Raw genomic sequence first — 17,727 nt, 5'->3', positions numbered from 1 at the left:
TTTCACAGCCCTCCAGGCCTATTTTATTTTATTTACATTCCTTTTCTTTTTTTTTTTAAAGATTTTACTTATTTTATTTGACAGAGAGATCACAAGTAGGCAGAGAGGCAGGCAGAGAGAGAGGGAAGCAGACTCCCCACAGAGCAGAGAGCCCAATGCGGGGCTCGATCCCAGGATCCTGGGATCATGACCTGAGCTGAAGGCAGAGGCTTTAACCCACTGAGCCACCCAGGTGCCCCTACATTCCTTTTCTGAACCTGGAAACAAGAGTAAAGCCTGCATAACCAAGTGTCTGTCTTTGGAATCCAGCTTTATGTCTTGTATCTCATTTTTCTTGTTATTAATCCAAAATAGTTTGTCTTTCCATATGTTTCTCTATTTTATCCAGGATGATGGTTTCATAGAAAGAAATTCTGTATATAGTTTTGTGGAATTAATTCCCTCATGGAATTCTGATACTTCTTTATTTGCACCCATATTTGGCTCTATGTTATGCTTCATTATAAAGCAATTAAACTTTAAAAAGGATAAAATACAGAAATAGGTAGTATAGTATTACTTCATTTAATTCCGGCTATTCTAATAGCACCTTAATGTGGGCACTTCACAGTGACCACAATATGTGTTAAGTCAAGAAAATAAAATAGAAGTAGGAAGTTTTTTGGTAAATATAACAAACGAACTTCTAATTACAGCTACTTTTAATGTGTTCACTGGTCTATAAAACTGTAACATGGCAACTGTGATTGGAAACCTGCTCTATTAAGAACAGTAAATTAAGAGTATTAAATTAGTTTCTCTTGGTTACCAAGATTAAGATAAAAAGTCAAAAGTGCATACTGTTCATATAGCTTTTTAATTAAACTGTCTACGATTATTGTGTGTCATAAAGTAGCACGTGACAGACTTTAGTTTGCCCATGCCATTTTATGTAAAAGAAATTACCATTGTATTTGCTTTCCCTAGGTAATCTCTATTCTCCGTTCCTCATTTTTAAAGGAGTATGTTCTAGAGTTGCAAGCATGTCACTGAATGTTCAGTTTTAAAGGCTATGTGTCCACGCAGAAGTAGTCAACCCTAAATGACCATCAGTAGCTCATAAACAGACCAGTAACTAACTGGTGGGCACCAAGCGATCTGACTGGGTTCAGTTATTTCTCCTAGAAGTAAAATGCAGAGATTACATTGAAATCATGATCTGACATACTGTAGACAAAGGTAGGGTTAATAGCTGAATTTTAGAGACACATCCAAGCTTTGATCAGGGTTTCTCAATCTCAGCACCATGGATAGATACTTAGGGCCAGATCATTTTTTTTGTCATAGGGGGCTGTAAGGTTTCAAGATTCTATCACATGTCTTCTGGGGGACATAACCACCTCCTTTTGAGGTCCACTAGCCTATCGAATATTGGATCCCATCCTTTCATTTAGCAAAAGAGAAAACTGAAAGCCGAGTAGATTCAATTACTTAGCAGAGATCACTAAAAGAATTATGTAAATATTCTATTAATATTCTAACCGAATAATAATTTAACATTATTACTTCCAATTCCAATTTCATAATATAGTTTATAAAGCCCATATAATAAGCATATTCTCTTGATTCGGAGCTTACTATCTAAACCGTGAATCTGAAGTAAATATATCTCACAGTGTGGGTTTCGTAGGTCACATTCTCCCAGATAAACCAAGGTTGCAGATGCAAGTATTTTGTTAAGGATTTGCTTCCAGGAGAAACTGTTAAGGAAGTGAAGGAGGCAGGACAGAAAAGGGGAAGAAGCCAAGTAAATGTATCCTTTCAGGTGAGATATCAGATTTAACTTAATCCTACAGGGAGCTCTGGAGCATAAAGAACACCTCATAAGTGTTTTAGCTTTAAAGCAAAGGAGCTGTTCTGTCATTAGCTATGGACCATTCTGGGACTGGATGAGGGAATGTAATATTCCTTTTCCAATTCCAATTCTCTGTACTGGGAAGGAAGCCATGGGTTATCTGGGGTTTTAGAGGAAGGAATATAAAATTGGAAGGAATATGAAATTGCTAGACATTTCTTACTCTCTGTGTGAGCCAGCCAACTCCAATGCCCAAGGATTATCCTTCGAGGGTTAAATGTGTGAACACCTCAGCAGCAAACCACACAGAAGCCTGGCAAGGGACACACACAGTTGGTAAGAGATGTCTAAGGATATATGGGCACGACACTAGCAGAGTCTACTCCAGTGATATTGTGCAAAAACCAGGGACTGGAGAAAGAGAAATGCGTATTCAAGTTCTGGCCTTGCTACTTACTGTGTGACCTTGGGCAAATTATTTAAATTTACAGACCCACAGTTTCTAGAAGTTTAAGGCAGTAACACCTAACCCATCTCCTATGAGGCTGTGAGAATTAAAATATATAATAAATGCAGGAGGGGGATCATGTAAAGAGATTGTTACTGTGCTTTTTAATTCCTGACAAAGCTTATCTTCCCATTTGTTTAAGTCTTTTAAATTTCCCTCATTAAGGCTACAAAAGTTCTTTGTAAAGGTTATATACATGTTGTGGTAAATGCATTCCAAGATACTCAGCATTCTGAATTCTCTTGAAGATTGCATGTCTTAATGTTACATTTCAGCTTTTTTTCCTGATAGGTAGAAATACGGTTGATTTTGTTATGAGTAATGAATAACCAGAAAACTTTTATTATTTGTCATATATTTTCCTTAGATTATGTTGGATTATTCACACACACAATCATATCATTTATGACTGATGACAATTTTATTTCATCCCGTATAATTTCAATATATTTTGTTTATACTATCCGCTTTATTGTGGAGGTGGGGATCTGCGATACAGTGTTGAATTGCCATGTAGAGCATCATGATCTCAAATGAAAATCTTTCAGAATTTCACCAAAGACTGATCATCTTTAACAAGTTAAAGAACTCCCTTCTGTTACTAGGCTGTCAAGAGGATTTTTCCTTTTCTTAAAATCTTGAATGTATGTTCAGATTTATCAGGTGCTGTTTTTTATTAAATCAAATGTATGAATTTTCTTTTACCAGAAATCAGTCATTTACATTAACTGACTTTCTAATCAGTTACCTTGCCCCAAGTATATTGTTCTTTTTATATGGTGCAGATAAAGTAAATTTTGATCATGTCTAAGAGTTTTGCATCCACATTCATGAGTGAGATCAACCTCTAGGTTGGCTCTCTTGTACTTTTCTCCTCACGTTTCTGTATCTGTGTGTGGGAGATGAGAATCATTTGTTCTTGGACATTAGTGAGCACTGGAAGCCATCTCTTGTTCATCATCCATGCGGGCTTTCTTGCGACTCTTGAGGGTGGGTACAATGTGGGCAAGTTGACTTCTAGTTTTCCCTTACCTGGAGCTGCAAGATTTAGCAACCACAAATGTGGGGCACCTAGCTAAATTTGAATTATTTTATTTGTCTTTATTAGTTTGCTAGGGCAACCATAACAAAGTACCACAAACTGGGCTGCTTAAACAACAGAAATTTATTTTCTTACAATTCTAGAGGCTGGAAGTCTAAGATCAAAGTATCAGCAAGGGTTGGTTTCTTCTTAGGCTTCTGTCTTTGGTTTGTGGATGGCATTCTTTTCCCCGTGTCTTCCAATCGTCTTCTCTGTGGGTAGGTATCTTAATCACTTCTTATAAGGATACCTGTTAAAGTGAATTAGGGCCCACTCTAATGATTTCACTTTAACTTAATTGACTCTTTAAAGACCCTTTCTCCAAATACAGTTGTATTCTGAGGTACTGGGGTTAAGAATTCAACATAGATATTTTGAGGAAACACCAAAATTAGATACCTCTTTCTTTAACTACATTCCCCTGATGATTTATCTCTAAGTTTCTCATTTTATGGAATTTGCTTATAAAATTCTTTGCAGTTTAGTCTGTCTTCCATTTACATTAAAGCATAACTTACAGTGGTCACCTTTTACTTATTTCATTATTTTATCCTTTGAAAATTCATTAATGAGAACATATGCTCAATAGTAACATTATGAGTTGGTATACTAAACATGTACTGGCACGGTTAATAATCCCGAGAACTGCTCTTTAAATTACCTTTATAGAATCATGTAATACCATCTTCCATGGCATCTTTCACTTTTCCATTCTTCAGGATTGTATTACATCTCTTAAAAAAAAAAAGTCATTCCACAGGGGTGAGAGGCTCAGTCAGTTAAGCATCTGCCTTCAGTTCAGGTCATGATCCGTGGGTCCTGGGATATAGCCTCACGTTGGGCTCCCTGCTCAGCGGGGAGTCTGCTTCTCCCTCTCCCTCTGCTGCTTCCCTCTGCTCCTGCTCGCTCACTCTCTCAAAAAATAAACAAAATCTTTTGGGGAAAAAAAAAAAGTGTCCTCCCCTGACAAAAAAGAGTGTTGTTAACAAATGTTATTCTCTTCTTCTTGTTCTCTTGCTGGAATAATATTCAGGAGCATCCGTGTTACTAAATCAAATTTTTCATGTGATGAAATCCATTTCAAATTATAATCTTGACAAATTCCATCATAATTAACCACCTCAAGTCAGATTTTCTTCTCCTGTTCATAAGTAATGTTTATTTTAAGAACAGCCTGGACACATAAAGGGGGACATTTTTCATCAATTCTTTTTCTAATGAATTCAACAAATTCCTTTAATCAATCAAATATTTTAATAATACTGTTTGTTCTTTCAGTGTACATAGTCCTCTTGCTAGAAGAATATTGAAAACTATGGTGATGAAATAAGCAGACTTTGCTCAGGGGCTTATTTAAAAAGTCAGCAGTTTTGGAGGGGAACTTTTCTTCAAAATTAAAATGTGATATCAGTGCTTCAAATAAACTGAAGAGTCTTCCAACTGCATTTGTTAAAGAAAGCCAGTGGATTCTTGAATGAGAATAGAAGGCTTCTGAATGCTAACAAAATCCCCTCAATTCTTGGTGATTTAATAACTTTAATGACTCAGTTCAAAGACTATAAATGTTGAAATAAGAATAATTCTAGGGGCGCCTGGGTGGCTCAGTGGGTTAAGCCGCTGCCTTCGGCTCAGGTCGTGATCTCGGAGTCCTGGGATCGAGCCCCGCATCGGGCTCTCTGCTCAGCAGGGAGCCTGCTTCCTCCGGCCTCTCTGCCTGCTTGTGATCTCTGTCAAATAAATAAATAAAATCTTTAAAAAAAAAAGAATAATTCTATAACTATCCCTTCACTTTCTTTTTAAAAGTATTTATTTGTTTATTTAGAGAGCTCAAGCAGGGGCAAGGGTAGAGGGACATGGAGAAAGAATCTCAAGCAGATGCTGTGCTCAGTGCAGAGACCCACAGGGGTATGGATCTCATGACCCCAAGATCATGACCTGAGCCAAAATCAAGACTCGGTTTCTTAACCAACTGAGCCACCCAGGCAACCCCCTCTTCCATTTCTTTTTTTCTTCTTCTTCAATTTCAATAAAAAGGACATCAGATGCTGTTTGAGTGGCATTATGCAGAAAATGGGCAGTACAACCAACATCTACTATAGAATCATGCATATTTTTCATCAACTTTAACCATTGTAATTAACTCCTAAGTTTAAAAAAAAGAAAGAAAAGTCTCTGCAAAAAATTGCTGTTGTTTCCGAAGTCACATTTTCAAATGACTTTATTCACAAAAATGGCCTTATAAGGAAGCCTTTTTTCATGACAAAAGTTTCACAAGCCTAGGGAAAATGTATTCTGTAATTGCCATTACATGCATCTGTGGCTATGCTGTAAAAAAGGTGAGGCATTTCGATCTTTGATAATCTCTGTAATAGTAAATGGAGCTATTATATTTTTTATTATTGAAGTAGATTCTGTTTTAGCACCTGGAAATTTGTTTCTAACTTGAGGTGAAATATTGATGATGCTGTACAGCACGGAAGGCCATTACAACTTCTGTGATTAGTCTTTTTAATCTGCATGTCTCTTGAACAAAAAAATGCATTATTTTTTTTCACTGTCTTTGATACAAGTGGAGGAAATCCTGCATCTCCCATGCTCAGCTCTTAGCGTATACCAGTTTATATCTGGCTTTCCATCATTTTCTATATTGGATGAAGAGTTGCATACTGCACAAAAGGCTTTGAAGGGACTTGTTCCTCATTTAATAAATGTCAAATGTTCAAATTATAATCTTGACAAATTCCATAATAATTAACCACTTCAATTCAGATTTTCTTTTCCTGTTCATAAGTAATGTTCATTTGAAGAACATTTATATCTAGCTATTTTAAAATTTGTCACATTTACATTTGTGTCGGGCATTTTGTCACAACATTTGTCACAACATTTACACTTGTGTTGGGCATTTTGAGGTTCCAACATACACAAATAAAAACTGATATAAACAAGCATTCCAAGAACTGAAAAGGCTGAATTTGCACCTCTCTCTGCCACATTAGTCAGCGTGCCTGTCATGAACCAAGTCCGTAAACAGGGGTTGAATGAAGGTCAGAAGGTTTTGACCTTGTGAACTAAGAACAACTCAGACTCATTATTTGATCCAAAAAAGGTGAACTCCCCGTTTGGCTGAAAGGAGAACTGTACTTGTAAGGCGCAGTCTTTCTGAACAAAGTCACAGGTGACCCTCTATGAGGTTTGGCTATGTTGGGGGACTCAAGGATTGGCTGACATTCAGGAGCAGAGCGCTTAGGGACCGACAGACATTGAGGGGTGTTCCTGTGGTCGCTAGAGTAAGGCTGCTATCTATAGGCTGACTTTCAGAAGCATGGCCCCTGATTGGATGCCGTCTGGAATGTGAGGCTGTCGCTGATTGGCTGACTTTCAGAGTTGGGCGGATCACTGATTGGCTGAGTTTCAGAAGGCTGGAACTGTCGTTGACTTGCTGTCTTGCAGTTTAGTTCCTACGGGAGAGGCAGTTATCGACAGTTTCATTATACACGTCGGAAGTTACATGTCGTTAATGGTGGTTACCTGTTCACGACTTGGAACTATGGCCAAAAATACACTTTCTTGAATTATTTTTTCTTTAATTCTGAATCCTCCCCTTTTGATCTTCCATCAGCCAAACCTCTAGAGAGACCAAGTCTTTATTTGTGGAGATATGGTTTTCAGCTAGTGTTGACTTAACTGATTTAATTGCCAATTACTGTGGTTGAAAAATAGTTCCAGCTCCTAAATTTTTATAACTTATTGAAAAAAGCTAAATATAGGACCTTTAGGGTGTCCTGATAAAGTCACTACAGAAGGCAGGGCAAAATCACAAAGACGGTATGTTTTGTGTGTTCAGGCTGGCTTTCAGCCCTAGATGAAGTCTATGTCTGAGGCAGGGTCATGTAGCACTCAACTTCTCCAGCAGTGTTCGAAGGGCACCCAAGAGTTCTTTGGATGTCAGGGCACACTGCCCTCCAGGGGGAGGAAGGAGCTGAGTGGACAGGACTCTCGGCTTGCAGTCCCCATTTTACCCAGACTGCTCAGCCTTCCTTATGTTCATGGATCAGATTTCTGGGGAAAGCTTCAGCTAGAATAAGCAGTCCTGTGTCTAAAATTTTGACAATCACTGTCCCCCAATTAAAGAAAGAATGTGTCATGAAGTTTGCACCTCCAGGACCTGGACGCAAGATTGCCTCAAGCTTGTTGCTCTGTATGTCATTAGAAACTGGAGTTACTGCAGAGTTGCTAGCTGTCCAGAACAGACACATTTGTTAGAGCAGATAAGTGTCTGTGTCTTGTGGGTGTAAGCTCAGCCTTGAACCAAGGTTGTCAAGAGTAGGGTCATGAAGGGGACCTAAGAGAGATTTAAGGTTGAAAAGTCATGATCTAGGGGCTGCCTGGGTGGCTCAGTGGGTTAAGTCTCTGTCTTCAGCTCAGGTGATGATCTCAGGGTCCTGGGATCGAGTCCCACATCAGGCTCTCTGCTAGGCAGAGAGCCTGCTTCCTCCTCTCTCTCTCTCTCTCTCTCTCTACTTGTGATCTCTCTCTGTCAAATAAATAAAATCTTAAAAAAAAAGAAAAGTCATGATCTACACCTTCATGTATACTATTAGCTACAAATACACAGGCATAGGTGATACAAGGACAAAGGCACAGATACATGCTTAAGAAAAGCATGTATCTTTTCTTAGATACTTAGATACTTTTCTTTTTAGAAAAGAGAGCTTAAGGACATAGGAAAACTTTCTCTAAGTAGTAGATTTATGAGAGTGGACTTTCTCCTTTTACATTCTTCTCTGGCTTTATTAAGTTTTGTGTAATTTTGGCTTCCAATAGTGTTGGCAGGGGAGGAAACAGAATATAGGCCACTGTATATACAACACTTGACTTTCCTCCCCCTATATGGCCTCGCATGAGTTCTGTAGCCTGGGACCCTCTCCTGATAGCAAAACCCATGTTTTCTTCTGCTTACTGGACATCTCCACCTGGACAGCTCAGCTGGCAAAACCTTATCATCTGCCTGCCCCATATTGACTTAACCACTTTCCTCATCTCTACCTCTAACTGAAATCACCACCAGCTCTTCCTCCTCAAAATTTATCATCAGTCTCAGCTAAGAACAAGTTGTACCTAATCAGCCAACCTTTAGAACTGAGTCATTATAGACTCCCCCTATCCTTTTACATAGTCCTTACCCTCCTGAAACTTAAATGTCTCCTCTTTACCATCCTTGCATCCATAGCCTAAGTAGGTACCTTGCTATTTCTTTTTGTTTGACTTAGTGTTTGCCCTCAGTATATATGCAGTAAGCACTTGCTGGATGGACGGATGGATGGATGGATGGATGAATGAATGAATGAATGAATGAATCACCAAACAATCAGTTAAATCAAAACGCCAGAGTTAATATTCACTGGTTCAAAATAATCCCTAATAGGGCCTTTGGCTGCCATGGAAGAAACACAGTGTTAAAACTGCTCGCCGAACTTGAGAATTCCCATGACCTCATGGTACCCCTGGCCTGTCTCCACTGTGCGTCATCATTCACTAACCCTGCCCATTCACATAGCCCCAACCTCAGTGGAGGGGTCAACCATATTACAAGGTAGGAAAGCTGTCTTCAGGAGACATAAAGATAGCTTCCAGCCCAGGTACATTGACAGGGATACACTGGAACCCCCAGGGTCATCAGGAAATGTTGCTCTACCCTGCCTGACGATATGTAGAGAGGATTCAAAGGTAGGGTGGGATGTCTAAGTTTTGGGCTCTTTGATCCTTAGACCTGCCCATGTAGATCACTTGACAACTTCCAGCTGGTAGAAGAAACTCAGGAATTTTCCATGCCTATTTACGTGTCTTTGCATGCCCCTCCCCCCCACCACCTGATCCACCACCTTCTCCCCTTATGGTCACTTCTCCACATGATGCTGCACTTTCAGATCTGCAACTCCCAGTCTGTCCTATGCTCTTTGGACCAGGTTTTGCTTGTGGTCTTTCTCATGGACTCTGGAAATTGCTCTCCCCTGCCATCTTCCTCTTGTCCCTCAGGGCCTGAGCATGTCCTGACTGGCTCAAATCTCTGGTACCTGGTTATTCTGACCACATCTTTGCCCCTCAATGTAAAAGGAAAATATCCTGTTGACATCAGAATTTTAAGGCTTGTTCAGAGGAATCCTGTGACTCAGAACATGGCTGCAAAAATGTAGCTTCGTATGGACAAGAGATTAAGTTCATTTTCTGCTCAACTTGATTAGAAAATAGGGAAATACAAATTAATATAACTGTGAGACATTATTTTTTCAAAAGTTTGACCAAAAGTTAAAGGATTTAAAAAAGCAAGAGAGTGTAAGTTATTTACACACATTCATTTGTGAAATACTAATGGGTAGATACGCAGGATGCTATTTTGGCAATATTTACAAAAATGTACAGTTTTCATACCTTCTCCACTTTATTCCAATTTCGGTGTGAAACGTCTTTCCTTTGCACATATGCCCAAGAACTAATGTCTAAAGATGTTGATTCAGTTTTATTTACCATAGAAACTAATGGGTACTACTTTACGTCCATCAGGAGGAAAACAGTTGAATTAATGATGGAACATATATGCTTTAAAGTCATAGGGAGTAGTTAAAATAATGAGGTGGATTTTTATGTGTTGTCATGGAATGATGCTGCATTCATTTTATTAAGTGACAAAGGCAAGTGGGAGAATAGTATGTATATCACTACCCAGTCTGTTAAAAAATCACAGTATATTTTTATAGCACATCTATGTATTAAAAAGCTTAAAATTACCTTTAAAATAACAGACACCATATTTTTTTTTATTGCAGTTACCCCTGTGGAGAAAGCTGAGTTTTAGAGGAACATGGTAAAGGGAAGGGCTAGATTTATGTATGTTGTTAGAAATACTTGCAACAAGAGAATATATGCACTATTATTAGCTTTGTCATTAAAATTTTTAAATAAGCTTAAGAACATAAATAGTACCTGTTTATTAGCTAGATAAAATAACTGCTAGCTGAGGCAAAACATAAAACATAAAATCTGAATGACTTAACAAAGGTTTATTTCTTGTGCACATAAAATTTGATGTGCATCTTTGCTAACTGGTGACACAGAGACGTAGGCTGCTTCTGTCTCGTAGTTCCGTGTCTCAACACGATCTCTCCATCTTTCTACTGAATGCACGAAAGAAAGTGGAGGTAGCATCCTGGATCTCAAATGAATTGGCCCAGAAATGACAAGTACTGCTTCTGGCAAGAGTAGTCACATGATCCTTTTTTTTTTTTTTTTAATTATTTGTCAGAGGGAAAAAGAGCATAAGCAGGGGGAGTGGCAGGCAGAGGGAGAAGCAGGCTCCCTGCTGACCTAGGAGCCCGGGGGACTTGATCCCAGGACCCCCGGGATCATGACCTGAGCTAAAGGCAGAGGCTTAACAACCTCACAAAATTCAATACCCTTTCACAATAAAAACACTCAGAGAACTAGGACGAGAAAGGAACTTCTTCAACTGAATAATGAATATTAATGAAAAATCTACAGCTAACACCATACTTAACAGTGAGAAGACTAAAAACTTACAACCTAAGATCACCAGGCATCCCTGCCTGACCTTCTTAACTGCAAATGGACTGGGAATGTAGCTTTCCTGTGAACCCAGGAAAGAAGCCAAGAAAGGATGTGCATGAGCACTTGCAGTCCCTTCCCTTAATTGTTACATAATAGGTGCTCTTTTTATAGTTTGGTAGGACAATAACCCTCTTTGTTTCCTGGAGTAGTTTCTGTGAAGTGTGTTCTTCACCTTGCAGTTGGCCACGTTTTTTGAGCAGGCTTTCAAGTACAGGATCACATCTGATTTTTAAAAGAACGCTGTAAATCCCTCCAGGAAAGGTTCACCCTTCTTCGCCGAGTAGCACCTTTCGGCACTGCCCTTTGCAAACCCCTCTGTAATTTTAGCGGGTGAGAATTATCTCGTTCTTTTTGCTGCATGGTCACTCTCTTAACTTTAGGGTGTCTGCTGTACACCACCTGAGTACGCCTCAACATCTGTACAGTGCTATCAGGCACAGTGAAAACCAGGACTTTCTTCTGGGGAAAGTACACGAGCTAGAGATAACGTAAAGATGGTGAGTTATCTCTTTTTTCTTTTTTAATCAGTATAGCGTGTTAGGCCAAGGAACTAATCCTTGGCATCTCCATTCCTCCTGCTTCCTAGGACTTCCAGGGTTATAGAAATTTAGACTTGGGTTTTATAGATGTTTGCTTATACCGTGATTGCCATAGTTCTGTCCCCTCTATCTCTTAAGAGGGAAGTTTTGGTATTTGACCATGTAGGTATGCTTACTCATTGGTATATCTTTTCAGTGGCTAGTCCCAAATAGGATATCCCATTAAAATCCTACTGCAGACATCAAGGTGGTTTCAAAAACTTCTCTTAGTTCACAATATGTTCTGTGCCTGCTTAGACTCCGCTCACAAGCCCACTTGTAAAACACTTTGAGAGTATGGTGAAGAAGCCCATCAGGGAATGACCATGTACCTAAGCTTCACTCTTTAAAGAAAAGAGGTTGCAGCGCCTGGGTGGCTCAGTCAGTTAAGCATCCGACTTTTGGTTTTAGCTCAGGTCATGATCTCATGTGGTGAGATCGAGCCCCGCATCGGTGCTCCACGCTCAGCAGAGTCCGCTTGAGATTCTTTCCCCTTCCCTCTCCCTCCTCCTCTGCTCTTCCTGCCCACCCCCCCCCAAACTAATGCTCTCTCTGTCTCTCTCAAATAAATAAAATAAAATAGAACAAAATAAAATAAAATCTTTTAAGTGAAGGAGTTGTAGCAGAGGGATCCCATGGTGACAGTCAGCCAGGAGATGCCGGCAGAAAATGGAATCCTCTGAGTCAGGGGGAGGGTAGGTGATCCTGGACTGTCTCTTCCTCTGGAAGCAGGGTACAGTGTCCAGAGGAAGACGCAGTGAAGGGCTGGGCAGCAGGTCAGCTTCCAGAGTTGGACAGGAGGGCGATTGGGGAAGACTCGGGGGAAGGGCACCGTTAACATGGGAAGGTGTTGGGACAGCACACCTGTGTCAGCTACTGAGCACAGGGAACTCTTGAGGATCCCTGGGTTGTGGCAGCAGCACTCTGGGTAAATGAACCCCACAGACAATGCCCAAATTGTGTGTGATTCTCGTTTTCACGTTCCTTCATTTTATCTGTTTTTCGTACTTTGGCTACAAGGTCCTTCTTTTTACCCCTGAAGAAGCATTATCTCCATAATGAGAAATGAGCTAACAGAAGGTTGTCCCCAGGGGGGCACCTGAGTGGCTCAGTTGGTTGAGCATCTATATGCCTTAGGCTCAGGTCATGATCCCAGGGCAGATCGGTCCTGGGGTCGAGCCCCAAGTCGGGCTCCCTGCTCAGCAGCGAGTCTGCTTCTCCCTCTCTCTCTGCCCGCGCCTCCCCCTGTTTGTGCTCACACGCTCACATTCGCTCTCTGTCAAATAAATAAATAAAATCTTTAAAAAATGAGAGGTTTATCCCCAGGTTGGGAGGAGTAGAAAGAGTAGCATGGGCTCTGGAAGAATTCAAACAGGAGGTGTAGTCCCAACTCTGTCACATACTAGGCCTGCGATTTGTGTACATTCACAACTTTCTAAGCCTCATGGTCTTGTCTGTGAAATGGGCTTGATCAGCCTGGTCTTGTATGAATGACCATTAAAATGTGTTGTATGTCAAGCCCCTGGCACGGTGTGTGGTATGCGTTGAGTCTCTGATGATCGGCAGTTACTACTATGATGATTTTGACCCCAGACATTAGTCCCTTCCTCTCTGGGACTTGTTAACCCAGATGTCAGAAAATATGCAGTGTTCTAGGACACCGCACACCCAACCAGCCCAAATGGCTGCTTAACAAGAAAACCTTAGTAAATCTTCCCCAGTGTAGGATATATTATTTAATTTGGGTTTGGGGGAGTATTTCTCAACTGAATGCAACTCCATACTCCTAGAATTTGTGTGGGTCCTTCCCTCCCAGTTGCCCTTCCAATAATCTGTCCCTATTTTCATTCACTTACCTCCTCCTTGCTTAGAGTTTGCCAAAGTATATTTGAGCATAACCCATTTAATGAATGGTATAGGCTCTGCATCTCCGAGCCTGGGGCAGAGTGCCAGCCCAGTGGCTTTTGGGTATCTCACCTCAAGGAAATGTCATCCTTATTTCTCACAAACTCCTTGAAGATGATGTTCATAAAACACCTAATTTGTGCATGTGCATTGAACAATCCTAGAAAAGGATAATAGTTCATGTGCAACTGCGATTGAACAAGAATTCAGGATATCTTCCATTCTTGTCCCAGGTGGGATCTGGTCAACCAGAGTAGCTGCTGAGAACAGTTTTCCTTCCATTCTCAACTCTGAATCATACCATTTGAGGGTCTGACCCCTGCTCACCACTCTCATAGCCTCAGCTAGTGTACTACAGTTTAATTTAAAATTACCTCCCACTGAAGGGCTTATAACTTGACTGCATTCATATGGACCCCCCCCACCCCTTCATTCCTTTTTATTTTCTTTTGGTATTAAAGGATACTCAACCATTATTGTCTTTACATGATTCTTGCTCCTAAAATATAAAATTCCATGGGCAAGTAATAAGTCTTATTTATCCTAGCATCCCCACTAACACAGTGCTTTCTAAAATGCAGATGCTGAATTAATATTTGGGGAATAAATAAGCCAGCGTATGTGGGGTATAACTTATTAAGATTTATTTCTCACATTCTTAAATAATCCAAGCCAATGCCAGTATATGTCGTTTAATTTTACAGAATGGCAGATTAAAAGGGTTAGGAGAGGCTAAGAGTTGACTTTGGTTTTTTTTTTTTTTTTTTTTTGTCAGAGAGAGTGAGCACAGGCAGACAGAGTCGCAAGCAGAGGCAGAGGGAGAAGCAGGCTTCCCACTGAGCAAGGAGCTCGATGTGGGATTTGATCCCAGGACGCTGGGATCATGACCTGAGCTGAAGGCAGCCACTTAACCAACTGAGCCACCCAGGCGTCCCAGTTTTGGTATCTTTTGACCACCTTTAGGGTTTTTTTTTCCTTGACCCCAACTATTTTACTGCTGAGCTGACACTTCCAAAAAAATGCCTGTTGGAATATCACTGACCTTTTCAGACGACAAAGTAGAATGGTCCAATTTACATATCTGTTTTACAAACAAGCAAAACCGGTATTCTTAAATTTCATAAATAGTAATAAATATATGACCAGTGTCATTCATAAACTTAGGTTCTAAAGCTAATAAAATGGTGTATTAAAGGGAACAACGTTTGAAGCCAAACTCCCTCCATGAAGAAGATAAACCTCCGTGTTAACCAAGGGACACAGAGATGTTACACACCGTGTTCCCTACAGCCACACCCCAGCCCCCCACTACTTAGAAGATTGATTGATAATTTTATTTTTTTATTTTTTTTCATTTGCTAATTTTAAGGACAAAGTGAGTAATCTGCCCCTGCCAGCACTAGTGTTGGGAGGGCTGAGAGGGCTGGGAGGAGCTGTGAGATCTAGCACCAGAATGGGCGCTGCTGGATCTAGCTCGGGCCCTCTCTGCTTCATCTCGCAAAGCCTCCTCACACTGGGATGGGAAGCACCTGGGGTCGGACTTGTGGATCTTTGTCAGAAATTCCAGCAATTTCATCTTGCTGGTTTTGGCGTGGGCTCTGGGACCCCACAGGAACTCATAGCGTGGAGGATCACTGTCGGCCACCTGCTGGTACTCCAGGCACTCCTCTTCCACCAAATCTTGGGTGATGAACTTCCTGGGCTCCCCAAAAATGAAGTGCTTCCTCCCAGAATATAAGTCCATCATATTCAGCACTTCCCAGATCTCCTCCTCAGTGGCACAATTGCCCTTCATGAAGATCACACCCAGGACAATTATCAAGAGGCTGGTCTTGGGCATGCTGTCCTCACCACTGAGCCTCTCATCATAAGTGAGGCCCAATTTGTTGACAAAGACATAACTGTGGTTGGTGGGGTCTACCTCATTCATATCAACACCAAAGACCAGCTCCATGTGCTCAGAGGCTTTCTTGAGGATCTCAGGGAACTCATCGTTGTACTCTTAAGATAACATCAATCATATCTGCCCTTGTGATGGGCTCTTTCATTTGATACTTGTGCAGCAGGCACTGCACCAGTATTGTCACCTTCTCATCTAGAGGGTCTATGGGGAAATTCTCAATGTCGGACAGGGACTTTGATGAAGAAGCAGAACTATTATCCTTTTCTAGGCTGCTGGAGCCCTCACCTGATTTGCCTGGTGAGATGGCTGTGATGAGAGGGTAAGAAGAGTAGGCACTCTGGGGAGCACTGGGTATTCCAGCAGCCAGAGCTTCCTCCATGTTGCCAGGCATCAGAGAACCAGAGGAGGGAGAAGTCTCCTCCACAGCCTTGGAGACCTGTGTAGCCTCCAGGCCTTGGCTCTTGCTGGGGGCATAGTGTTGTTCCTGTGTGCAGCTTGCGATCTCCTGACCCTGAGACATGCTCACTTCTGTTAGTGGTAGCAGGGAGGAATGTGGGCAGGAGCATGAATGATAGGGGACCACAACCTAGGGAGAAAGGGAGGATGTGAGTGGCCTCATCTGGTAAACTCAACCGTGGAAGAGTGTCTCCACCCATCTTTTCCTGAGAACAGTACTCTAGAGCCTCACAGGTCTCCTTTCCTGGATGGTAAGAAGCTGCAGGAGGAGTGAGAAGGCTCCTCAGGGTGCAGTGGGCTGACACAGCTTACCACAGCTGACAACAGGGTAGGTAGGGTTAGGCTACCAGCTACCCCGGCCTAACACCTCCCAGGGGTGATGATACGGGTTGGGATCTGTATAGTTCCTGCCAGTGTAGAGTGGATGTTCCCTCAATCTTCACCAAGTATCTTACCTTGACTGTGGTAGAGGCTGGGATTCCTCCTCAGCTGATTGGAGGCTACACTCAGACTCCTGAGGAAAAGTAAAGGGAAAGCACTGCCAGGCATGCCCTTCCCCCACCCCAGCTCCACCTTGATCCACCCAGGGCTGATAGTAGAGCTCTAAAGGGCCCCTCTGTTCTAGAGGACGGGTCCCCTCAGTCCTCACTCAGTTCTCCTTATATTGACTTGTGCCCCCTCTCCCACCTCAGACAACGACCCTCACCACTGTTGGATTCCTGAGGCCCCAGTCAATGTGCCTCCATCTGACAGTTATTTCAGAGTTTTTGTGGGATGAGAAAAGAGACAGGGCTTTACTCATGGGGGTCCCTCTATTCTGGCATCGTTGGTTCCCTCATTCAATATCCTCACTTGACCAGTCGTAGGACTTCTCCTTTTGCCGATAGACGCCACACCTTTCAGTACCAGCCTTTGCGGTGAAACTTTGAAACCAGAAGTTAAAGGACGTTCCTTCCGCTTCTGCTCCTCGTCTGCTCCCCCCACTGTGTTCGGGTCCTCCCAGGGCTGAGAGCAGGAGTAAGGTTCTGTGGGGTTCCTTACATTCTGGGGTAATTAACCTCATTTAGTGAGGTTGTTGGAATCCCTTCAGGGCCAGGGACTCCTCCCTGCTCGGAATTGAGGTTGTGCCCCATATACAAAGATCCTCACCACAGTCGGACTCCTAATAGGCTGGAATCCGAGAGAACCTCTGATAGTTCTTTTGGAACTGCCCATTGCTGACTGTGGTGTGGAACTCTTAGAGCTCCCTCCATTCTGGAGTCAGGAGTTCCCTCAGCCTGGGACTCTTCCCTCACTAAATATATGCACATTTAACTGATTAAACAATGATCTCATATGATTAATTTTAATTCCATATTCATAATATGATCTAAAAATCTCATTTAATAACATATTCCCATTATCCTGTAGTTAATGTGGTTAAAATCTAGATGAAGATAAAGTGAAAAAAATATATAGTTCATATCATAACACAGGTGTCTCAAGTCAGGGTCTCCAAGAAGCAGACCCTGAAAGAAAATTTGTGTGGTAGTGTGCCCAGGGTAAAACCAGAGAGAAGGCAGAGGCAGCATGACAGAAAAGAAAAAGAAGCCAAGCAAAGATATGGTTCCAGGCGAGGTCTAGCCTGATCTTGTGGGGAACTCTGGAGCATAAGTTCAATCTCAGAGTTCACAGTGCCTTGTGGCAAAGGATCTGGGCTTTTAAATTCCCACACTGGTCATTCATTGGCTGTATCTCACTCTGGGACTGTGGAGGGCAGAGATGAGGGAGTGAGGCATGGAGGCTCCAAGACATTTCTGACTCTCTGTTGAGGCACTGAGACTCCGGTGTCCAGGA

General features: G+C 41.7%; 1 protein-coding gene across 1 annotated transcript; it reads right to left on the bottom strand.

Annotated features, from left to right (window-relative positions):
- Positions 1–14,931: 14,931 nt before the first annotated feature.
- LOC116882655 (melanoma-associated antigen B16-like) lies at positions 14,932–15,955 on the bottom strand. Its single transcript, XM_032883173.1, is given in 2 exon segments — positions 14,932–15,531; positions 15,533–15,955. Coding segments are annotated over 2 exon segments (1,023 nt in total).
- Between the last annotated feature and the right edge of the window lie 1,772 nt (positions 15,956–17,727).

The sequence above is a fragment of the Lontra canadensis genome, unplaced genomic scaffold, assembly GCF_010015895.1.
Source record: "Lontra canadensis isolate GAN:19392208 unplaced genomic scaffold, GSC_riverotter_1.0 scaffold86, whole genome shotgun sequence".
In the NCBI taxonomy this organism is placed as follows: domain Eukaryota; kingdom Metazoa; phylum Chordata; class Mammalia; order Carnivora; family Mustelidae; genus Lontra; species Lontra canadensis.
This window is presented reverse-complemented; position numbering and strand designations above follow the sequence as displayed.